At 43.9% G+C, this 25,691-nt stretch overlaps 1 protein-coding gene across 2 annotated transcripts in view; it reads right to left on the bottom strand.

Annotated features, from left to right (window-relative positions):
• Positions 1-691: 691 nt before the first annotated feature.
• Positions 692-25,691, bottom strand: part of REEP3 (receptor accessory protein 3) — a 75,259-nt gene continuing 50,259 nt past the window's right edge. For both annotated transcript variants that reach the window (XM_056796043.1, XM_007478269.3), the window contains exons 6-8: positions 10,214-10,361; positions 5,147-5,295; positions 692-4,262 (exon numbers count right to left, since the gene is read on the bottom strand). In XM_056796043.1, coding sequence (XP_056652021.1) covers positions 4,206-4,262; positions 5,147-5,295; positions 10,214-10,361 — 354 coding nt within the window. In that variant the 3' untranslated portion in view covers positions 692-4,205. The remainder of the gene's footprint in view (positions 4,263-5,146; positions 5,296-10,213; positions 10,362-25,691) is intronic.

Here is a 25,691-nt window from a genome sequence, read left to right as displayed (position 1 = left end):
GAGGCCCTCTCTAGTTCTGAAATTCTGATAGGATGAGAGTAATGCAATGGTAAATAAAGGGAAATGTTTGGAGGTCCAGAGGCAGTTCAAAACGGGCAGCCTCAGAAGGCCAAGTCATCTGGAGAGTCCGGAAAGAGCTTGAGAAGGTTTGGAAAAGCCACTCAGGAGTGTGATGGAGAGTCAACAAAAGGTGGGTGAACTGGCATGTGGCAGTGACAGCTGGAGGTCAGCGAAAGCAGAATGAACCTCTCATCTGTGCAATTTGACATGAGAAATAATTCAGCTGCTCACTAATAAATCTTAAGTTTATTAAAATTTTCAAAAACCAGAGTAATAAAATACCCACAACAAGAATTAACATAATAGGTAATAAGATTTTTCTTCAAGCTGTATTAGAGTAGAAAATGTTAAACTTTGAAAATTGTAAAACTCTTACGTTAATAATCCAGGGGCACCTAGTACAGGAGTTCAATCTTAAAAATATTTCAATGTCAACATTTTTAAAAAATCCCTACTTCTATCTTGGAATCAAGTGGTAGGGCTAGGCAACACTCACACAGCTAGGGAGTATCTGAGGTCAAATTTGAACCCAGGACCTCTGGTCTCTGGGTCAGGCTCTCAATCCACTGAATCACCAAGCTGCCCACCCTAAACATTTTTTAATGTAAAAAAGAGAGAGAGAGAGAAAGCCTTCGTTTCAAATAATGACAATGTGTTTATTTTACAATACATTATACATGCCACAAAGTAGCATATTTCTCAACAACTGCATCTTTGTTTTAAAAATGAATTATTCAGTGTATAGAAACACTGGTTGTTTCCCTTTAAATATGTACTTATTCCTTAGACTTCTCTAGATAAAGATGATCAAACCAAGAATTTAGAAGAAGACATTCTAATTAAAACAGCCCTGGGACCTGGTGAATGGTTTGCACGAGATGGAGGTGAATGTTTAACACAACAAGGTTCACTTTTGAGAAGCAAATTGCTTTAGTCAAAAAAGAACAAAAGGAAGATACATTTTCCTTCATTCATTTTTTCAGCTATTTCTGTTACATAATTCATAACACTGTAGAAATCTTTGGTGGTGACATATGGATTAAGTTCCCTGAAAATGCTGACAAATTTCTGTTCTATGTAACCAATAAAATTTGGTCACGTAATCATGGCTGGCAACGATGGCTCTAGCATTCATTCTCTAATCAAAATCTATTGTAAATGGTACATGTTAAAGGGCACCAGGGAGGTCTGCATGTATTGAACATGATGGTACGTGACACACACAAACACATTTTTTCGTCAATATTATACATTTCTGGCTCACTTTAAAAAAATCAGTTTTGTAGGTTATTATAAGGGTAAGTGAGAAATCCTTGCTACTGTGAATAAACTCTGGAAATAGCTAATTTTTGTTAACGACAAATTAATTTAATAACATAATAAAATAGGAAAGATAACTTTAGCTGGTTGTGGAAGAAGCGCTACAAATAGGCAAGGGCACCTGCAGGCTGGATGCTAAGTACCTCTGGCACAGGCTGAGAGAGGCAGCTTCCTGTTAATGCCATTCGAAGAGACAAGTCACCCTTCCTTGCTCAAAGAGCAACCTTGGGGAAGATTTAAGAGTAGAATACAATGAACAAAAAGGAATTTTCCAGGAAGGAGAAGGGGACACAGAGATATGTTAAAAAATAATCTTGTAGAAGACAAGTAAAATTTGTTAAAAAAAAATTTAGAGAAGAACCATTAAGAAAAATATTCAAAAACCAAATAACAAGGAAAAGGGAAATGGAAAGAAGGAATGAAGAAGGGCCCTAGAACAAACTGTGATGATCTCTGTATACTCTGAAAGTAGGGACCAGACATGTTGTTGGGAATTGTTTTCATTTCTTTAGTATTCTAAACAGCTTTAATTTCTAACCTTTGAGCAGGAATTATTTTCTAGGGTTTAGGAGGAATTTTCCAGAAGAAAATTCAGGTTCCTGAGAAGATGTGCTCTCTAGATTAAAAAGCCTTCTGCCTTCTTCAGATTGAACAAGATTTCATACTGTGGTGGAAGATCAATAACCTCAAAGACTAAGCTGCTTCCCCCAAAGTAAGCTGGGATTGTTGTCACAAGGCTGCCCACCTGGAGCCAATGAGCACATCATAATCAAAGGTTTCATTTAACTGAGGAGGGAGGAGCACGACTGGCAGGGCAGGCCCCAGGATGGTTTTCTGCACAAGAGATTCCTGGGCCTTTCCATAACTAACAGGAACAAGCTCAGCTCTATGAGAATGTAAACAAAGCCTTCTCCCTGAAGAGTTGGTGATCATAAATCCTAGAGATTTGAGATAGAAAGTGGGGAATTCTCTTAGACAGATAGGCTACGAACAAATAATCAAGGAGGAATGAGTTGTGTAGTTAAGCTTATGAACTAATTATAGGGGAAAGAAAGAGAATGGAATGAATTTTTGCCTTCTGTTCAATAGCAGGAGTCTGAGTTACTGATGTAGAAAGGGCATCCGCAGGAAGTATACCACCCACTGTAAGGATCTGATTTCTGAGCAAATCTTCTTCCCATCGGTGGAACATTCTAGAAGTGGAGCAAAGGAACAAAGGACCAAGGCCAAGGGTTTTCCTGGTCACAGTCTTTTTTCTTTTTGGTGGGGGTGGGAGAAGGCAGGGGACTGGCAGGAGTTGGGGAAAACTAGTAGAATATCAGAATAAAACTTCTGAACAAATATCATTCCATCTGCAACAATTCATGTGTGAAGTATTCTACAATTTCAATTTCCTGATCACTAAGTGGTCACCAATTCTTTGAGGTGATCTAATTTTGAAAAACACATAAGTTTCATAGTCAAGAGACTTTGGCTTAAAAAAAAAAATCACACAGCATCACAGTCAAAAGACTTTGGTTTTCAATGTGAAGAAAGCAATCCAAGTACATAATACTCAGAATCCATTCATTATCCAAGCTTCAATAATTTAAACCCCCAAACCTTTTGCTAAAAGAAGACTCATTAGGATACTTTTTCCTCAGATAGAAATGGTTTTTCAGATGAAAGAAAGATAACAATCCTTGTATTTCACATTGGGATGTCCTCATCCTCAGGGGAGATATCTTAGCCAGAAGAGGAGTGATTCAATGAAATGGATCTGGCGAATGCCAGACTCAGACATCGATCGCTAAGATTTGCATAAAACCAATAATGTATGTTTCAAGCTTTGAGATATTTTATAAAATTGGGGTACAGTGTTGGATCTCTTACTATACTATATATAAGCTAGTATTTGAAAGCTAAAAAGCTTAATAATGAGCATTATTAATAGGAATATACTATATTTAACTGCAAAACAGAACTGCAAATGCAAAATGTCAGTTACATAGTGCTTCTCATTCATGAGGAGACAAAGTAATTAAAAAAAACTTAAAATCCAAATAACATTTAAAGAACTAAACCCACAGGAAGAGAAATTAGACAGAATAAAGCACATATGTAAAAAGACACAGGAAAATGAAGCAAAGAATGGTGAAAACTTCTTCAATGAAAGAAAAAACAAGAACAGCTGTAAATAAGTAAACAATTCCAAATGTGCAAAGCCATATAGGTATAAAAGTGCTGGGTGTGGATACCTGGTTTTTAAATTTGAGTTTTAAAACTTGGTGAGGAGATGAGGCAACTGTACCAAAGTACAATTTCTAAGGATAAGCAATATAGCACTATTTTCCTCTCCTCTGGGTTTACTATACCAATGCAAATATTTAGAATAAAGTGGTCTGTTTCATGACTCACCATATAATTTACATGGCGCAAAATGGAGGTATGCGAATGACAATAACCATAAAGGCTTTGTAAGGTTTCCTGAACCAGAAAAAAGTTCTTTTCAAGTATACTAAAGGTTTTTGCATGTATGCTTTTGTCTGGTACAGCAAGTACTCAATTAGTGTTATCTAACTTAAAAAGAAGTAGCATTTTCTATCATTTGTAACTTATCTTCAGAGTTGAAAGAACTACATCTTAAGTAAATAGTTTTTGATAGTCAAATGTGAATATTAAGTAATTATTAAGGAAATTAAACTTATCCATATTTTATCAGATAAAAGCAATCTCTAGCCATTCTATCATCCACCACCTTTCCTTGAGGAGTCATTTTAAATGGACAAATGTATTGAAATCAAGTTATTCTAATTACAGCAGTTTACTCTGAGATATTTGGTCACCTAAAAATACACCTGTGGTCTCTTCTTCACTTTATATTTTAATGAGCCGTACCGCACCTGAAGAGAGAAGCATGAGATAGTATCATAAATCAGGCATTGATTAGAGTTTATGAATTATGGCTATTTGAAATCCCAACTTCTGTAGCTAAGCTTTTAATTTTAAGTCGGCATAATATTAAGCCAGGCATGTTTATTCAGCTATTCATTCTCTATTAAATGCCAATATTATTCCATCCCATTTTCCTGGTAAAACATTGATGCCTCAATTAACCCACAGATATGCATGCGTATAAAATATAGAACATAACCCTTAAAAGTGTAATTTGAATTATGGTGGCACAATGACAAGTGTAAACCCAGGAACCGCCACAGTCAATTCGGGTCCCTGGCCCTCCATCCAGTGGGAATCTCTGCCCACGAACACACTTTGTCTTCCTCACGGGCTTTTGGAATGATCGGCACCACCACACTGAATGACTCTCCACTGCCCTGGGATTTCACTAATTACTGAGAGATACTCTGAGCCCAGTGGTGGCGGTGAGTAGATGTTAATGTAGTCTCTCTGAAGGTTGCTCGTCTGTAGATGATAAGACCCGAGTCTGACCTTTAAGAAACTGTATTACAGAGTCAGCCACGTTTGCTCTGGCAGCTGCTTTCTTGGCTTCTGTGCTGGGCAAACTCTGGCTAGAGTGTAATTCTGCCACCTAGAATAATGACCGAGAACACCCCAGTCTCCAACCTTACTGCATAATGAGGAGTTTGCCCTAGTTAGAATTTCTTGAACTCTTCAGAAACCCAATTTCCATAAAAATCTGTCTTCTGGTTTAACTACACCAAATTTTCATGGGCCTTTATTTGTAGGCAAGAGCTTCCTCTAGGAGGATACTAAACATAAATCACAGAATCCCAATCAAGGACAATAAACACTGTATTAGACTGGCCTCTTTGCGACTTTTGACCGTCTTCACAGACTTCATGCTTTGTGATCTTCGAAGGCCTCTGTGGGTTGTTAGCATCTCATCTTCTGAATAGGGTCCATCACCATCTTCATCTGTTTTCTCATCTCCATCTTTTGAGGGAATTCCATAGCCTGAACAGGTTGACAAAGACGGTAAGTCTAGGCAGCTGGATCCTGCCATCACGGCCTCCCACTTCCCCATCCCCTCACTAGAAGAGCTGCCCCGTCCCTCTGCGCCAACATCAGGTTCAACAATGCACCTTCTCTGGAAAGCCTGGCTCGGTCAGTCCTGGCCTCAAGCACCCAGTGTCTGCATTTTCTGGCCCCAGTCGTTGACACTGTACCCCTTGCACTTGCTATCCTGCAATTGCTTTCAAGTTGTTTGACCCATGTTTTGGGTCCCCATAGAATAGATGCTTCTTGAGGAAAGGGCCTAATAATAATGAGTCTTTTGTGTTCCCTAATAGGATCTAAAGCTCGGTTTTACAAAGAAAAAGGGCTCAAAACTTAATACCAGACTACTGAGTTTGAAAAAGTAATAAATGAAGGCATTGAACGAGACAGCTGGGTATACCAAAGAGAGGACTGGTCTGGGATTTGAGTCAGGGTGATCTGGGTTCAAGTTCCACCCCCCAAAATCCCCCAGGATCCTCAGCAAGCCACTGAACCACTGTGCCAGGCCATAAGTAATAATTCTTTCAATGGCAGAAGAGTTGCCAACATACAATGGTATAGGTGGGGTCCTTACTGGGATCTGATTAAGAAAAAAGATAATACAATTAGGAGCATTCTTGTCTTATGCCAATAAAACTAAAAAAACTGTGAGCTAAATAAAAAGAGTAGAATGAAGATCAATTATATTCTTTTGGGTCTGGGAGAGAGAAATTGTCTTCAGTCAATGGGCAGGATTAAGTTAGGAAGGAAATTGATCTTAAGACATCAACTAATGGTCACTCCTGCCAAATGACCCCCGTACTGCTATTATTATCATCATCATCATCATCATTATTATTATCCTATTTTGCTGCAGCCCTAGCACCACTCAGCCAACTACTGGATGCGAATTTGAAGGAACCAAGCCCCGACCGTGCACTTCCCTGGCTGAATCCTACGGCTCAGGTTTGAAGGTGTAATATGTTAAAGACTGAAACACTGGTGAGAAAAATCTTCAGCTAACTTTTCCCAAAGGCCCTTACCACTATATAAAATTGGAAAAGCTGTGCCTGCGTCCTTCACGTATGAAGAAACTTTATTTGCATGGCTCATGGTGTATTTACTTTGGTGACTGAAAATGTTCTTGCTTTCTACGGGTCAACATTTCTTGGTTTCCTGTTTTTTGGTTCACAAATTAGTTATGGTTCATGTACACAGGGCGTCTTGAAAGTCTTAGTGATGTTTTAAGCTGACCCATTATTGCTTTAAAGGAGATTTACAAACAGGTTAAATTCAGTGAGTTACTAAATGCTATAAAACACACGGTGTTAAGCTGTAAGACACTATAGTGAAAAATCTTCACCAAAATAAATACAACTTGTATTCACCCACATGCTTTATGGCAAGAAGTTGAAAACTTTTTCAAAAGAGAAAATTTGTTTCATTTTTAGAACTAGCCTGGAGGTGGGGAGATCTCATTATCTGCTACTCAAAAGTGAAGCTCTTCCCAGAGATAAGGGCATTTGATACTCTGCAGAGGAAAAAGCTCTCTGCCCTCCAAGGCACAATGCCAGGGAGGTCACGGGTACTGTTAGGTGAGAGGTCACTCAGGGTGGGGTGGAGGAAGCAGAGAAGATAAGGGGTGTTTGGTGACTCCCCGCTGAGCTGGCCTCAGACAGCCAACTACATGTGGATGGGAGAACAGCCCAAGATCTGTCTGCTGTCTTCTTGGGGCATGCACTCAACAGAAGCCAGGAAACGTCCCAAATCATCTGAAACCAGATAGTTACTACCCATTTCTGGTGACTCATGTGGGCACAAATGATATTGCCCAAAAGTAATGCTAAAGATTATAGGTTCTTGGGCAAGAGAGGAATACAAGACTGCTATTTTCATCAGTGTTCCTTGGTGAAGGCAAAGGATTCAGAAGAGAAAGAGCCCTGGGAAATATATAGCTGATTAAGACAATGACGTCTGAGAATAGAATTTAGATTTCTGGACCACAGTTTAAATATAGGAATGATAAACTGGCTCTTGGCCAGGGATGGAAAGCATCTAGCAAGGGTCAATAATGTTTTGCCTGAAGTTTTATAAATCTAACCAAAAAAAGTCTTTGAAGAGAAAACAGGAAAGGGGAAAGAAAACTGCCTGTGTCTACCTACCAAGCTGGATGCTTTAGGATATACCAACAATGTTGGAAGACTATCACTGGAGACACTCAGAAGTTCCTAAGCCAAAAATCCAAGGTATGCACAAATGGACCAGGGATGACTAAGAATCAGAATAGACTAGAAATCTTTATGCAAGGGATAAACTTTGACCACACAGGTAGGGTTTAGAGTTGGTGACATGGACACACAATTTCAATTTATGTGGGGTCTTCATAAAAATAAGGAGGGTAGAAAAGAAAGGCTACCAATGTGCTTCAAGGACCTTTTAGAAAATCATGTTTCCAAATGAAAAAAGAAAGAAGGATGCAGAGGAGTTAGGGCAAGTTCATCTAGAATAGTGCAAAAATTGCTTTTAAAAGAAACCAAAAGCAAGGAAGAGGGGGAACTAGTTCTCTCATGGTAGGTAGAGGTGAGGGGTATCTCTGCACCCAAGACCAGAGTAAATGGAGCTGGACTCAAGGAGAAAAGGGCCTCCTTTTTCTAGAGACCAAAAGCAGACTCAGTGAAGAACCTGACAATGGGTGGAGAGTAAAAGAAGAGCTGACCAAAAGAACTGGAAACCCAGGGTCAGGACCCAGAGGCTGGGTCGGGAGAGCAAAGCTCAGAAGAGGAGGAAAGAAATATTCTCCTACTGGTCTGAGGTTTGAAGAAACAGCCTCTTAATATAAATTCATAGGAGAGGAACATTTTGTAGGATTTGGGGATGCTGGCGAGGCTTGTTTTAGTTGTCAGATGGGAATCACAGAAGAGATTTTTTTTTCCCTCTCCAAGAAATCAAGAGAGAACCAATGACCAAAATTTATAAAACATCCTCTGACCAGATTTGAAATTTGTATTTCCTTTTAATCATGAGTGCTTCCCTCCTGCTGCGCCAGGGCTTATTCTCTTAAAAAAAAATGCATTGAACTGTATTAAAACTCCTTGTTGCTAGGAAAGAAAAAAGCCTAACAAAGGCAGAAAGAGAAGCAATAATGCTGCTGGAGGACATTAGAGACCACCTGGCCAGAAAGAGATTGAAAGCCTTCTCCAGACACAGGATGGATCAGTGATGGGGAATATCTACCAGGTCATTCTGACCAAAGCAGAGAGGCTAATAGTTTCTGGCCTAGGTGATACTTTCATCTTCCAAAAGGTAGAAAAACCAAGGGGAAATTCTCCTTTTGAGCTAAGTCTTAGCATCAAAGAAGGGCTGATGGATGCAGCAGAATGAGGGGACCTTGGAGAAGTGACCCCACTGTGCTTTCTGGCATTTGTGATAGAGGAGACATGGGGAGAGCTGATCTGGGAGGTTCAGAGGCAGGGGAAAGTGGGCTCCCTCCCCAGGGCCAGAAGTACACCCCCCCCCCCCCATCCCTTCCATCTAGTCAGTGCTGACGGCTCCCCATGCCCTCTAGGCCCAGATAGAAAATCCTGCCCTGGCCCCTCCCTCCATGTGCAGGCTTCCCCCTCCCCGTTCCAGGCATTCTCTGGGGCTGTCCAGTCCTGCCTGTCCCCTGTCTGGAATGTTTATTCTCTGTCCCTGCCCCCCCCCCCTTCAGGTCTCAGCTAAAATGCCAGCTTCCATGAGCCCCTTTCCGGTCTCCCTTGGTGCTAGTGCTCCCCTGCTGTGCGCCACCTGCCCTGCCCAGGAGCTCCTGGAGGGTTGGCCCTTCCTCTGGCTCCCCTTTGTGTCCCCAGGGCCCCACGGGCCCAGGCCTCTGTCCATGCTCGGGCAGGAGTCTAACTGGGAAGACCTTTCTGAACTCTGAGGGCTCTGCAAAGCTGACAAACACAGGTCGCCCACGTGCCCAGCCCAGGGAGTTAGACAGGGATGAGAGGAGGCTTTTACAGGGGTCAAAAATCACTTCCCCAGCACCAGGAGGAGAGCCTTAGAAAGCAGCTGGGATGGGCAGCATGGGAGGGGCGGGCCTCGCCTGGGCCCATCCAGGCAGCTCCTGGAGAAGCTGGAGAGGCTCCCCCCATAGGCCGTGCCCTGAGGGTGGGCGGAAGAAGCAGACACTTGTGTCAGGCCCTGGGAGGCCCGCATGGGGAGGACCCAGGGAAAGGCCCCGGATTCCGAGCATCCACAGGGGGCTCCTGTCCTAGGAGCAGGCCTGGAACGAGAAGGGAAACTATGGCTAGAGCTGGGAAGAGAGCAGGTTTGGTTTGGCCTCTCCGGGGGCTCAGCGCCAGTGCTGCCTGACTGGCATGTCATGCTGCGATCCCAGGTTTAATTGGATTGATCTTCTCCAGGACCTTATCCCAAAATTCACATATTATTAAACGAACTAATTTGCCATTATTTATAATTAGCATCATTGGAAGACTGTCTGCACCCCAAATTCCTTAAATGTTTGAAAATACCAAACCCAACAAAAGCATGGGATGGAGCTGGGGCTGGCCAGACCCCATTCCTCAGCGGCTCCCGGCCCCGGGGCAGCTGCCTCTAAGGTAGCGCCCACCCTGGGAGGGGTTAGGGAATGCCGGCGCCCCAGCGCAGTCGGAGCCAGCCTTCAGCAACATGGCAGGAGCCAGGCGGCTGCCACATGCTTGGGCTTCCGGGCCAGAGAGACCTTTTGCTTTTCCCTCTCCACGTGGAACATCTAACAGCTCTCACTGCGAGGAAGGTACAAACAGAAGAAGCAGGCAACAGAGGCGAGGACTGGGAAGAGTCCCAGACAGTGCTAAGAGGAGAAGCTGTAGGAGAGCTCCTCCGGCTCGGCCCTCCCATAGGGTCAAACACCCACCTGGGGACTGGCCGGAAGCCATTTTCGTTTTCTTTTTTGCTTCCGGGGCAGGCGGGTAGGGCCTCTGCCCCACCGGCTCGTCTCCATGAATGGCTGTTAAATCATGCATGCTGAAGCTTCTCAAACGTTCTGTGATGGCACCTTGACTCTACAGGGCAGAAAGCAGAGGCAGAACTCAAGAAAGAGGATTGGTTCGTAGAACTGAATCTGTGACAGTAAATACAGGCGCCCCCTCCCCAGTGCTGCCAGGCCCCAGACCAATGGCATGCAGCAAAAGAAGCACTCCTGGCTCTCAAATATAAAGAGGGGCTGCTGCTAAGCGGGAGATAGGGCAGCGCCCCGGGGTGAGAGAGAACGGAAAGAACTGCGTTGGTGGGGCAATCAGGCCCGGCCAGGACTGCCTGCTGTGGCATGGGGGCATGGGATCCAAGCCTTCTCAGAGAGGGAGGGCGCGTGTGAGCTTTCTGGAAACCTCCATTTGTCCTCCTCGTCCAGCATTTCCAATGGACCCCGTGTCAAAATTCAGAGAATAGGAGCGTGACTCAGTCCTCGTTCTAGGCTGGTTTAAACTATTTCTAAATACTTCTGCATTAACAATCAACAAGAAATCTGTTGTATGTCCTACATTATGTCTTGAAGCAGTTTAATAGGCCTCCGGTTGCCTCTGGTTACGAGGCAGAGACTCCAACAGCATAATAGAGCCACAGGCAGGGCGGTGGAGTGTGAGCACTCGGTTTGTTCCCGCACATGTGTATTCCTTTCCTTTCTGTATAATAAGATCCTCTGCAGCTGTTCAGCCTGGAACACCAGGTGGTATATGGCATCAGGAACCAGAAGTCATTACCATGGGAACCGTATACTCTGGCTTTGTCTGGTCGCCATATTTCCTGGGCTATAAAGAGGAACTGTCCTAATAAAATAGGGTGAAATGGAGGACAAGGAGCTCCTTCAACTCCCATCCCGCCCCACACCCCCACCCCGCCTGGTACATTCATGCCTTTATTTTCCAGAAAAAGAATTCTGACTTATCAGGTTTGACATATTATCAGAAATTCTTAGATTTTAACTTTTAGACTTGTTTTCTTCATAAGGTATTAGTTATGTATTAAACATGCATGTCAGGAACTGCCTTAGGCTCTTGGATGAATACAGGAAAAGAAGCCCCGTGCCCTAAAAGAAGGCAGATGCCTGACATCTGTCTCAAATACATGGCCCGGTCCTCCTGGAGTCAGGGTTCCCAGCCCCAGCCAGGGTGCACAGCTCTATCCTTGCCCTGCACGGGCAGAGATCTCGGAAGCCTTCTGTCTTCTCATGAGACAGTCCATTGCTCTCTTCTTTCTACACACACCACAAAAGGTATCTATCCAGCTGCCAATAATCAAAGTAGGAGCTGGGTAACAGGGATACAATTCTTCTAAATTCAAGACAACCTGAATCCTACTGATTTTAAGCCTCAGTTGCCTCAAAAACTGACTGGCTCATGGACAATATGCTCAAGGAGGAGTTTCCCAAGTGCCTTCTTATGAGTTTTTAAAAAACTAAATTTAAAACTAAACAAAAAAAACTCCAAGGAGTTTGACTAATCCCTCGCATGTACCCGGCAACTCAATCATAATTTCTAATCCACTGTAAACGTTGTGCATGTCCAGTTTCCTTACAGAAGTCTTTTACCCGGAAGTCTACCTCATGCTAGCGGTCATCCTCTGAGCGTCCATCAGGGATTTCTGCTGACCGCCCATGATCCTTGTTTTTGCTAGATAACCAGCTGCCAAACCTCTCTAAATTCTGGAAGCAATGACCTAGAGAATGCAAGAAGCTAGGAAGCTGACTCTTTGGCTAACAGTGAGAGCCAGACTGGGATGAAGATAGCATTGTAATTCCAAAAATATTCTGTAAGATTAAGCTAAGATCAAAAAAGCTATCTGGGCCTGCCCTCCATTGTGGGAACAAAAGGACACCCAAAGCTTCTCTGCAGTTTTCACTTTCTACTTGGCACACCTATTTACTTTAAGAATTTCATGTTTCCCTTTTCCAAGTCAACTTTTATGACTTGATTCCCCACATTCCCTCAGGCTTTAAAAAAATAACCTAATTATAAGGACCAATGTTTAGATCTTATTAAACTCTTTTGGACTTGAGGCCTATATTCAACCCTGTCCCCTGAGCCTGAGTTCAAATAGTACTGGAGGGTGTGTGGCAGGAGGTGAATCAATGAAGAAAATGCATGGATGCCCAGTCCAGGATTTTTCACATTCTACTCTTCCCTTAGGTCTGTTCTCCCATGAAGCTCTGCCCTTCAATGGCATGCTTGACTTCCATTATGACTGCACTTTTTCATCTGCATAGGTCTTGCTGGACTTTTCTTTTGTATCTACACAGGGTACCACCCAACTGGAAGAGAGGAGGCAGCATGCCTGCCCCAATGCTAGCCTCAGGGACACGAGCAGACATAATCAGACAGACAAGTCAGAGGCTTGGTGAATTAGACTGAGTTATTAACTCCACATATTTTCTTTTTACTTTTTAGGCCTGAAATCCCTCTTGGCAACCAGTGTCCCTGCTCTTTGGTTCTCAGCATTCCTCCCACCTTAGAGTACGTTCCTGCCTTGGCTTTTCAATTTACACTTGTCCTTGAAACTCAGAATATGCTTCTTCAGTTCCCAGGAAGGAACCGACCTTTCCTCCATCAAGGATTTTTCTAATCTCTGAAATGTGTGTTGAAGCCCAATCCTATCTCTTTATTGGATATGAATCTTGTTCAGGTCCTCCCATAATTCCTCCACTGGTAGATGGGTGAAAGAGGGAACACTCAATGGGGCTGGAAGTCATCCGATCTCTTGAGACACTGCTGAAAGAGCACATGGACTGCCCACCGAAGATCTTTTGTTTTTGCTCCAGTCCAGTTACCAAACCTTTTCTTATCATCTCTGATACTCTTTTTCGTGTGATATTTTACTGGTAGCACGTAGGCCCTTACTCCTGCTCATGATGTGCCTTCCCACTACTCTCTGGATGACCAACAATTTCAATCTTTCAGAGACTGGGAATCCATAATTTCAGCCATATGACATTTTGGGAAGAATAATGATGTTGAGATGAACCTTTGCTTCAGGAAGAAGCTTGAGGTCATTAAAAGCACCATCTTGTGTTCCCAAAGCAGGCACATCTGCCCTTTTTTTGCCCTGTCCAATTTCTGTCTGTCTGCAATTACGGCTTAAGATATAGGTCCTAATGGATCCTCTCTATGGGCTATTCATTTAAGAGCACATTATAATGTCTGTAGAACAGACTTTTTTTTTTTCCTGAGTAAATAGGCCAAACTTTTGAGTGTTTACTGAGCTCATCTAGCAGGATCTGCTTTGTTCTGGTGCTTAATGGAAGCCATACAATTTCATCTGCAAAAAGGAGCATCTAGAGTGCTTTGCCATTCAAAGAAAATTTTCCATCAATTTGGACTCCTGTACCGACCATCTCTTACATCAGTGGGCAGGCACTTTTGGTGAGCATCAGCCTCCACTGCTTAGATGGCTCCTAAAGTTAAACAGGATCTTTCTTTGTTTCTTAAATTATTGTGCATGTTTTTTACATAAATACAGAAGGCACCTGATTAGAGGAGAGCCTTTAATTAAGGCCATAAACAGCCCACAAACAAGCATTAATTGCATACTATGTGACAGGTGCCTCACACTACACATGAGATACAAATACAAAGTGAAACAATCCTTGCCCTCAAGCAGCCTGCATCTACGAAGAAGGATAATCTGTGAACAGAGGAATAGATACAAATATATTAAAAATAAATCCAAAATGGATGGGGGCTGAGGAATCAGGAAAGACCTGCTCTGAAACTTGAGAGAAGCAGGACTAAAGTGGGGAGGCCTTTGAGAAGGCAGAGGGGAGGCTTACACCATGCCTGGGCAGACACAAAAAGGACCAAGGTGGTATGACACATTTGGGAAACAGCACACCAGTTTGTCTGGAGCCTAGAGTGCCAAAGGAAGGAGTGGGAATTTGTACTCACTCTGGAAAGACAGGCTGGAGGTAGCCTTAGAAAAGCTTTAAATATAGAAAAATGAAGTCTGTATTTTATCCTAAGGGCACAGAAAAGCCAGGGAAGCTTCTGGGGCAAATTAATGGCCTTTAAAAGATCAATTAGCAGCTGGATTGGAAAGACTGGACTCACCATTGAGTGGTTTTTTAATGCAAAATAACTTCAACCCCTAATAAAATGGTGCCAGGGACCTAAGTAACTGTGAGGTGAATAGAGAAGGCGATGGAGGCAAGAGGTGGTTGAGGAAATAGAATCAGTGAGATGACAGCTAGTTGGATATGAAGGATTGAAATTAAGTGGGTTTTCGTAGTCAGGCAATGAGCACAGCAGGATTTTGTATACCAACATATTTTGGTACCTTTTCTGCATTTTATAGTTTTAGAGGATCAGTGACTCACCACGGGTCAAAAACTCCCTCAAGCAGCCTGAACCAGATTAAAATGCAATTGGAACTGTTTAACAAATATAAAAACACAATTTAATATAAAGTTAATTTGTGGTTTTCTAAGTCCCTATGTAGCCTCAGAGATCTGTTTCTATTGGAGTTTGATTTCACTGTACCACATCCCCTTTGTGACCACCCCCCCCAGACCAATCCTCCATTTTTCTCATTTATATCATTAAGAAAAGTTAGTGATTCACTTATATATCTTGTGGGTCAATCAAAGATGGTATATGACAAAGAGGGATTCAGCAGGTTAACAACAAACTGAGGACTTTAGGAGATTGCACCATAAAACACCTCCAAAGGAGATGAGGGCTTGTCTACCCAAAAAAGCCAACCAACCAAATCACCTCTGCTCTTAATGCAAAAGAGCTCCTGAACTAATAAGATGAAGTACATAGGACAGGGGTGAGGGGTTGGGCCCTGGGGCAGGAGAGGAAAGAGATTCTTCCAGTATTAGTCATTCTGATTCAGTATTTTCTGTTTCTAGCTCTGAAGCTGATTCTTGATCAACATCAAACTCAATCCAACACCTTCCTGTATTCCTAGAAAATAAGAAGGCTGTGAGTTTCAGCTTAAATAATGCACTGCTGCTCCTCTGGATTTTTTTATTTAGTGAATGCTACATTAATCTGAAAGGGTAAAGAAAAGGAACTGTGAAAGGATAAGAAAATGAAGTGGTTTTTTAGTCTGAATGAGAAATCACCATGGAAACAGCAGTCCTGGCCAATTATTAAGAAGACAGCAGGGCCCACCCCTACAAAGCAAAGCCCCAAGTACCACATTGTAGCTTTTGAAATGCTGTTCCCTCTAAATGAGCCTGAATTACCAAATGAAGTGAGGAAGACATGGGATGTTATGGTGGGGGATCTTTACTGAATCAGAGCTAAAGAGATGTGGTCTCCACGTGAGGAAGTGGGACTGGCAGAGAACTAATCTGGCAAGAACTAATTCATTCCACTTCACTGTCCTTGAAAACAGTGCTTAGAGCCTTCCACTGTCTGCAGGGAGCACCCTTCCCTCCTCACCACAGCGAGGCTCAGAATCATCAGGAGCCTTTCTTCTGGCCCACACAGGGACATTGGGGTGCTCAGAATCATCAGAAGCCCTTCTTCTGGCCCACACAGGGACTTTGGGGTGCTCAGAATCATCAGAAGCCCTTCTTCTGGCCCACACAGGGACTTTGGGGTGCTCAGAATCATCAGGAGCCCTTCTTCTGGCCCACACAGGGACTTTGGGGTGCTCAGAATCATCAGGAGCCCTTCTTCTGGCCCACACAGGGACTTTGGGGTGCTCAGAATCATCAGGGGCCCTTCTTCTGGCCCACACAGGGACTTTGGGGTGCTCAGAATCATCAGGAGCCCTTCTTCTGGCCCACACAGGGACTTTGGGGTGCTCAGAATCATCAGGAGCCCTTCTTCAGACCCACACAGGGACTTTGGGATGCTGGGCTTCTGTATTGAAATAGGGGAGGGCCCCAGGAGTCCATTCCCTACGTGGCCCACTGGAGTCCTAGGTGTCCAGGGGCCTCTGGGCAACAGAGAAAATTCCATTCCTTCCCCAGAAGCTTATGGAGTGTTTACCCGAAGAACTGGGTATGCTGGCTGATGACACAAAGACAAAACTGCCCTAAAGGAGGGGAAGGGGGAGGAGAGGAAAGAAATAAGACATGTCTGGGAGCTATACAGAGAAAAGCAAATACAAAGCACCAATAAAGTGATTTGTTCTAGGAAAATGAAAAAAGAACCAGCAATCTGAAGGGAAAAGGAGTGCATCTGGGCAAGCCTGGAGGAGGAGACACCTAAGAGGCAGAGGGTAGGATGGGGAAGGCCAGAGAGGCTGAGGTGGGAGGCAGAACATTAGGACTGAGTCTAGTAGGCACAGTGGGCCAGGAGGAGAAGCAAGAAGTGAGTCTAGAAACTGAGGAGGCCAGCCATGGCCTGGAAAGGTTTTAAAGCTGTTTTCTTTCATCCTAAAGATCCAAGAGTGTGACTCCCAATTTAAGAAGATTATTTGGCCAGCTGTGCAGAAGATGGATTGGTCAGGAGAGGAAGTGGCAACTGGGCAATCAATGGAGCCACTACTGCAACAGCCTGGACCCTAGAAGTGATAAAAGCTCAGATTAGGCGGAGTGAGCAAAAGAAGCCAACAGATGCAGAAGATGCTGGGTGGTGGCAGGGCTCCCAAATAGTGTGGGGGCCCATTTGGCCCCTGGTGATTGCCTGTGGCCTCTCTCATAAATGCAAGAAACTGCTTTATAAAGTGCTAAACAGAATCTGGGCCAATAGTAACCTGCTGACTGTACCTATATCAGGCTCTACTGTCTGCAGACTGGCTGGAGAGGAGGGTAAGGGTTAATTCAGAAAATCAGGCCATGAACCAACTGAATGGCCTATTTGTTCTTTGCTCTGCTCTGGAGCCCCTTATCAGCGAACGGCCACCTGTGTACAGAGGAGCAAGCTCTGGGGCTCTGGAAAACTTACAGATAAGGGTTTTGCCAAGACTAGTCCAGGCTCTACACGTGCAGGCCAATACACAGAATAAGGGAGCCCTATCTCTTCTCCTCAACCAATTAGAATATGGGAAGACCTGGGACCTGAGGTAACAGCTAACTGGTGAAACATTACTGACCCTGGCCAGAGAAAGGGGAGGTTGGAAATTCAGGAAACCATGTTGGCGTTGCCCCTAGTCGATGCAATACTGCAGGTGATTCCATCAGCTAGCACATGGAGACCCGTTTTGTGATACAAAATGGAGCATTGTTGCCCCATCCTTCACCTTTCTGAGGCCTCTTTGGCTGTAAGAAATACCATTAAATACAATTCATTAGTTTACATAAGTTTGTAGGCCGACTCCTTTCCTGGCATGGATGTTGATTTGCCACAAATCCCTTGATACAGACATTTTGTGCTAAATGTGGACAGTCAAGTGGGTAGGAATTTAATGGATTCTTTTTTTATTTTCTCAACATTTCTATTGGCCTTAGAGAATACCATTCATTACCAACACTTGGCAACAGATTGGATATAGGAGGTGAGGAAGAATGAAGGATTATCCTCAGGTTTCAAACCTATGTGACTACAACAAGGGTGGTGCCACCAACAGAGAGAGGAACACTAAGCAGAGGGAAAAGCTTTTTCTTTTTTCTTTAAACATGTGTTCTCTTTTGGACATACTGAATTTTAAACCTATTTGAGACTTATCCAGGATTTCCAAGTGGAGATGTCTAGGAAACACTTGGTGTCATAAGACTGGAAGGCAAGAGACGTGTCCTGAGAATGTGGGTTTGAGAAACACAGGCCTAGAGATAACTGAATCAGTTTGTCACCCAGAAAGATTCATCATGTAGCCAAAACTACAGGAAAAAGGAAATGAGTGATTTATGCTGCTTCCGGTGTGGGGAGGGGGAGGAAAGGGCACCGCCAGATTTCACTGATAGTTATGAACTCTAAGGTTGATTGTGTCCAAGGAAGTACTTCATTATATGCTCCATCCTTTGTGAAAGGCAAAAATTCTCCATTTCTCTGTTTATGACTAATTTCCATCTATGAAAGAGATTTTCTTTCTTAGCTCAAAACCTTTGATGTCTCTGACAATAAGCCAATCTAGAAATTACCACCTAAATTACTCTAAAATACTTGATAAGAGCAGAACTTGAGTGTGTTTGTCAGTTAGGCTATGTGCAATCTATCTAGAGGTATAATGCAACTTTACAATTTCTCCCCCTCAGATTTTTCATTAAGCATTTCATGCCTACAGACAGAAGCTAATATGCTGGATGATAGGATCAGGAACCCAAAAGATGTCAATGAGCAGAGGAAGAGGGTCAAATCCAATAAGATGAACATTAACAGGAACGAACAGTCTATAATGGGGTTCAAAAACCTCAACTGTCCAAGTCTAGGGTGGGAGAACCATGGCTAGCAAACAATTTATGTGAGAAAGGCTGAGGTTTTCTTCAAGGCATCTCACACTCTGCCCGAGTTATGACTGGTGACAGCTTTCCCGAAAGCCAATGGAATCTCCGGCGTAGGTTGCAGAAGCCCAGCATCCAGAATGAGGAATACTTTGATCCAACCCCTGTGAGAGGCCTCTGCTGACTTCTGGGTGCCGCGTGTTGGCAAGAACCCTGACACAAAGGCTTCTCCCTCTGGGGCAGCTGGATGGCCAGGGATCCCTGGCCCGGGAAGCCAGGTCATGAGCAGACCAAGAAAGGGGACCCTTAGCCTTGAGAAAAACGAATGAAGAAACATAGCAACAACATGATGGCTGTAGTCAGTATTCTAAAGAGTGTCCTGTAGAGTGCTTTTAGGTGGTAGACTTGAGCAAGTAGAAGAGGCTGCCAGGGAGAAATCAGTGTGACTGAACAATCAGCTCACTCCAAGAATGACCGTGAAGCAAGTTTCCCATTCCTGGAGACCACTGACTAAGCCTGGATGATCACTTGGGGACACTGAAGAAGGGACTAAATCATTTCAAACAAGTTCCGAATGGTGAATTATTAAGATTTGGAGGAATTGCTTTTCCCCTTGACACTTACATATCTACTAGTTATTCTGTTCCTCTCACGAACAGAAGTGAGGCTGCTAGTCTTAGCAAATGGTCAAAGGGCCCAATTTTAGAGATTACCTACTTCAAACCCTGCCCGTTTTAGAGATAAGGAAATTAAACTCAGGGCGGCCTGTGACTTTCTTGAAGTCACGGGTCATTAATGGCAGAACCCAGCTCTCCTGACTCCCTTCCACTGCAGTGCTATTTCCATGACAACAAGCCACAACACTGGATAATCACAGTCAAAACAACCCAGAGCTAGCATGAAATACCATTTCTACATCACCTCAGCAACTAAACCCAGTTTATTAGACGCTATGAAGCAACTCTCTGTTCCCAAGACCGTGTCTGGGGAAACAAGAGCCACAGAAATAAGGGCAGACGTTGGGAGATCTGCCCCACTCAGATCACAATGTGAAGAATACACTGTGTGTAAGCTACATTTCCTGTGCTATTTCACTAAATAATTTTCAGTTAAAATAACTACTTGGCAAGTCAGGCATGAAGAATTCAATGAGCTTGCCAGTAGAATTATTGGTATTTTTATCTCTCAGGAGTGAAATCCAGCAGGATTGCTGTTCATCTGGTGTTAACGCTACCAGCATTTCTCCTACAAAAAGGGATGGAACACTGAGCATCCTCAGCAAAATCCTTGAAGGTCCTTTCTCTTTCTGCTTGGCTCAGCCAAAACAAACTTGCACACTGACCTTGTGAACAGATGCCTGGTAATGAGCTCAGAGAACTGAGCAGCATTTGCAGAACATCGCTTTACAGAGTAATAAATGCCTTGATTAAAGTCTTATTTTCATTTTTAACATGCTCAGGTGGTACATAGAGAAAAGACTACTGGAGGGGGGTCACTAATTTTTCAAAGGCAGACAAAACTCCCACAATTTAGCCAAAAGCAGGTCAATCTTATTAACTAAAGCAAAATATGCATGCTAAAAGTTTTACGTTAGTTTCATTTAATTTTAATTCTACCCATTGTTTTCTGGTGGTTTTCTCCTTGAACTTTATCTGCTTTCTAATTTAGCTTCAAGTCACTCTTCAAGCTGCTTCAACCATCTTAATTCCATGGAGCTTTCAAGACAAAGACTTTCTTTTGACATCTGCAGAGATAAGAAGGCAGTCTTGCCAGCTTCCAAATTATGCAAAGGACAACTTAAATGCTGTAAATATTGTAGATGCATTTACTATGTTACTTACTGAAAACCCAATAATGGAAAAATAAATCTAATGAATTCAATAACTCTAAAACTACTTCAAATAAAAGAACTACAGGATGACCTTCCCAAATTTTTATGTTCCTATGTTGAACACTCTGATATACTATGCCTCTGTTAAATGAACAAAAAAGCATTTAGTAAGCGCTTACTGTGTGCCAAGAATGATGCAAAGCTCTGGGGACCCAAAGAGACTGAAGGGAGATAGTCCTTGCTCTTCAGGAGCTCAGACTCCATGTTGGGGAGAGAAGACATCAAACAAGGTTCAGCAGCAGGGCTGCTGGCAAGGGCCCAGAAGTTCTGAGGATACAGTGGCACTGCAGATGGCAAGGGCTGCTGGTCCTTCATTTTTCCAGAATGAACAGAGTTGGTGACTCTCATCTCAAATAAATGTAATACTTAAAAAGTCCTGATAGATTCTGGGTCACCTGAGGTGGAGGAAGGGGCAAGAGAAAGGCAGAAGGAATACTGTGAGGTGGTAGGTCTTCAGCATACCAGCAGGCCTTAGGTCTGTTTAGTCCAATACTTAGGCTAACAAGAATGCCATCTACAATATCCCTAACAAGTACCATCTGGTCTTTGCTTGATGGCCTCTGGTGAAGCCCACAACTTCCTGAAGCAGCCCATTCCACACTTAGATAGTATTGCCGGTTAGGAAATCTTTCTTGGGTGTCCTGCCTTTTTGCAACATCTAGCCAGTCTCCAGTGCTCCTACTTTTGCCTTTGGGGCAAAGCAGAATGAGTCCGTTTCCTCTTCCAAGGGCCAGTTCTTCAAATACTTGAAGCCAGTGGTCGTGTGTCTCCTGTTTCTTTTCTGTGAATCACATCCCCAGTGGCTTCATCAGATTCTTCTATGACATCCATCATCTTATGACATCAAGGCCTCCTAATCATCCTCTCTTATTCCTCTCCTCTTATCAATGTCATTTCTAAAATGTGGCACCCTGAATGAAGCACAATATTCTCAAGTGATCCTGACTAGTCCAATAGGTATAGTACCTTCCAGGCCTGGACATTCATAGGTTCACAGACCTAGACCTGGAAGGACCTTCAGAAGTCATCTAGTGCAGCTCTCTATTTATAGAAAAGGAAATTGAGTCACAGAGAGGTTAAATGTCTTGTTTGAGGCTACAGTACTTATTTTCACTGCACCAGGTCTTGTGCTAAGCACTGGGAACACAAATTCAAGCAAAAAGACAGTCCCTGTTGTGTAAGAGAGGATTTGCAAGACAAGCCAAGCATGCAAAACAAAGTAAAAGACCTCAGCTGTTAATCAAAAAAGAACATTCCAGGGGGCAGCTGGGTAGCTCAGTGGATTGAGAACCAGCCCTAGAGACGGGACATCCTAGGTTCACATCTGGCCTCAGACACTTTCCAGATGTGTGACCCTGAGCAAGTCACTTGACCTCCACTGCCTAGCCCTTACCACTCTTCTGCCTTGGAGTCAATCCAATACACAGTATTGACTCTAAGACGGAAGGTAGGGGTTAAAAAAAAAAAAGAACATTCCAAATAGAATAGAGAGGTAGTTGGAGAGCCAAGCCAGGCTGAACTTCTTTAGCTTCGCCCCTCCCCCCTCCTTCCCTGGGTGGACTATGAGGTTTATGAGGAAAAAACTCTTTTCTCTTCCTTTCTCAAGTAAGGAGGCTTATTAGGAACAACAGGACAAGGATGGAAGATGAGGTGAGAGGGATGAGGTTATCCCTAGTCTATAATGAGGGTTAGGAGGATTTTGAGAAATGTCAGTCCTGTCACAGCAACTGGAAGGCAAGTGCCCAAACTCTGTGTCTGGATCTCCACAGTGTATTGCCTTAGCTTCCAAAATTGGCCTGTTGGCTTAACTGATTTAGCTTTCTGATGGAAGACTCAATCCACTACCCAAGCAGGGATCATTGATTAGACCATACAGAGGCAGCAAAGGAAGCAGAGCTCACCGAAGGAGTCTGCCTTTGAGCAGAAAAGCCACACAGGCGTGAGTGCAAACAAGCTATTTTAAACATAAAGGTCTTCAGGGGAGAGAGGGCCCAGCAGCTGGAGGGAAAAGGGAAGGTTGAAGTGGAGCTGACCTCTGGAGGAGCCTGAGCCTTCTCAGGAATGGATTCCAGGCATGGGGATCAGCAGACAGAAGGCAAGGGCCCAGAAGAGTGCCCCATGGAAAGACTAGCAAGAAGGTCCCCAGGGCTGGCCCAGTGAGCTCATCAATGGGATGGAGAAGTTGGGGGGGCGGGGAGGAGTCAAGTGAACAAGCAGCCAGGTGTCTCTGGACCCAACAGGCCATCCTTGGATGGAGGGTGGGGATGAACACTGGGCAGAGGTTCTGGGGACTTCCCAACCTATTGGAAGCTGAACTGGAGGGGGGCAAAGAGCAGCTGCAATAGTACGGGCAAGAGGCAAGGGGCACCTGAGCCCAGGGATGAGGCTGTGCCAGGGCTCAGTAAGTGCCATGAAGGACGGGGAGGACTGAATAGTGAAGAAGCCTTGGCCAGTAAGAACAGAAAAGGGCAGCTTGGGGAGAGGAAGGATGAGTTCTATTCTGGGTTTGAGAAATGAGTCTGAATGATGCCAGGGTTCAAAGGAATGATTGAGCAAATTAGGCGGGCCTGTGAGGGCCTGGGACAGGGAGGATGAGGATCACAGAGGCTCCCTTTCAGAGGGAGCCAAGAAAGAGGCCTCGGAGCCCTACACCATCTAAGCCTAACTGCCCCCCCCCCCCCCCGAGAAACATGGGGTCACTCCTGGAATAACCTGAGAGAAGCATTTTCACAGAAGTGAGACCCTCCCTGGCAGTACAGCTTACTATCCTCAGAGGGGGCTCCAGGGTTGGCCTGTTTCTGCCCCAAGAGACCCCAAGACCTCAAGGCTGCAGTGTGCCCCCAGCAGGGTCTGTGCTGAGGTGCCCCCTTGAGGGAGCCACCTTCTCGGGGCCTGGACTGCCATTAAAGCCAGGACAGCTTTTTGAGGTGACCCTGGGAGCGGAGGGGGGTCAATGGGCTCTTCTGTTTTCTTGGGGGCAAGATGCCATCTCATCAGAGCAGGGAATGTAGGTGTGGAAACTCCCTTTGCTGAGGCAGTGATGACCCCCAGAATTTTGGTTTTAAAGAGTTGCCCTGGCTGGCCCACAATCATATCCATCAGCATTCCAACTCTGAAGGAAGCTCTTTATCAAACCTTCCAGGCCACTTCCCGTGTGTTTCTAGACCATCATGAAATGGACCAAAAAGGTGTAAAGGGTTAGAGTGGGAAATAACTATGAATGAAAGTGGAACCACTTGTTTGTCCGTCCCAAATCCCTGGATCTCAGGGCTTGGGATATCCTCGATGTTGGGGCTGACCACAACCCTACTAGTAGAACTGAGGAAGGAGTAAAACTGGAATGTGGCTCCATGTAGGCAGGGAGGAACAGGTAGAATATTCTTATTAGGACAGGAGGCTTCTGCACCCAAAATTAAATGATTTAAACATAATTTAATGCAAAGTTCCTTCCCATCATGAAAATTCATTTATGTATTTTTAGAAATCATTTTTGGCTTAATATACTAACTAAGCAAAGCAAATGCAGGAAGAAAAAATAAAAATTTGTCTACATAAGATTCTAAAGATCGCTCTATTGCAAATATTATTAATATGGAAATAGGTCTTGATCAATGATACATGTAAAAACCAGTGGAGTTGCTCATTGGCTATAGGAGGGGGCAGGGAGGAGGGGAGGGAAAGAATCTGAATCATGTAACCCTGGGAAAAAACCCTAAATTAATTAATTAAATAGATTTTTAAAAGTGTCTACATAGTTCTAAGCCATCTATAGATATTTACAGTTTTGTTTACTTAAAATGAACTTTTGTCAAAAACAAAATGTTTTTTAGAGGTTAGGAGGCTTAATATTTTTTTACAAAATTGGAAATGAAGCCAATATAGACATTGATGCCAACAGATATGTTCTTCTTTTCAAGTTGCCAAGAGTCTCTATCAGCGAAAGCTGCCAGGAAGTCCTTTTGGGCAACTGTTCAGTCAGGTAGGTCAAAGGAAGAGGAGGAAGAACAAGGAAGCTGTTTTCTCTGCAGGAGCACTGGGGCCAGCAGTCCTTGCGCTTCCCATGTCCTCTGTCCCAGACACTCATGCAAACTTCCCTGATGCAGAAGGGATGCCCCGGCCCAGACCTCCTCTCTTTGGGCCCTGTGGGACATGCTGGAAAATCTCATCCCTGTACTGGCAAACCAACCACGCGAGACCCAATCACAGCGCAGTGACCGAGCAACAGGCTTCTGAGGCCACTTTGTGAACTTGAAGTGCCAGGCATGGGGGGAAGCTGCCCGGAGGGCACCACAATGACTCTAAGTCCCCTACACTCCCAGAAGTAAGGCTGAGCCAGAGTCATTGGATCTGACTAGCCACAAAGAATTCTAGAACTTCCTTTTAAGAAAAAGAGAGCTTGATAGAAAGTGGTATCCTGGGGACCTCAAAGTCCTAGTCTGCCTCCAGAAAATGAGAAAATGCCACACACTCTTCTCAAGAGCACAGTCATATGGATAATTCTCAGAAGAAACCAATATAAGGAAGCATATGAAACGGATATCACATACGAAGACATTTTCATCACATTTTCCATTCATAACAGTGGCGAGGAGAGCAGGGGGCCTCCCTAGGCAACCAGTCTACAAATTAATGTCGTTCAAGAGTGGATGGAGACCCTGAAAAATGAAGTGACCAGCCTGGGCCACAGACCCATTAGCAGTCAGAGGCAGGACTGGAAGCCACACTGTCCTGTTTGTCCTCTAACCTCTACAATGTAATGGCATTTAGTTGCTGTGACTCAAAAGAAAACACGCCCTTTTATAATTCATTTTTGAGGAAGGATCAATTTTTTCAGGGGAAGAATATAAACAAGAACTCCCCCAAACTTAGCATACTGCTTGCTTTTAGCTTTTTCCTTTTACATTTCCTGCATGGCCCCAATGTTTCCCCAAGTTGGTCGTTAAATGCTCATTTTCGCCTTTGATTCTTTCCTCATTTGACAACCAAATAAAGCCACATAGCATTTCCTACTCTGAATTACTGCTCCATTTTTCATGCGTTATGTTTCCTTTAGAGATGATACTTACAGTGTCTATTTGAACCCTAAATTCATGGAAATCTGCTGATTTTACTCACATCACACCACTGTCAACTGTTTGTAAATGGAAGCCTTGAGTAATTTCAAATAAAAGAAAG

Source organism: Monodelphis domestica, chromosome 1 (assembly GCF_027887165.1).
Source record: "Monodelphis domestica isolate mMonDom1 chromosome 1, mMonDom1.pri, whole genome shotgun sequence".
NCBI classification, from domain to species: domain Eukaryota; kingdom Metazoa; phylum Chordata; class Mammalia; order Didelphimorphia; family Didelphidae; genus Monodelphis; species Monodelphis domestica.
This window is presented reverse-complemented; position numbering and strand designations above follow the sequence as displayed.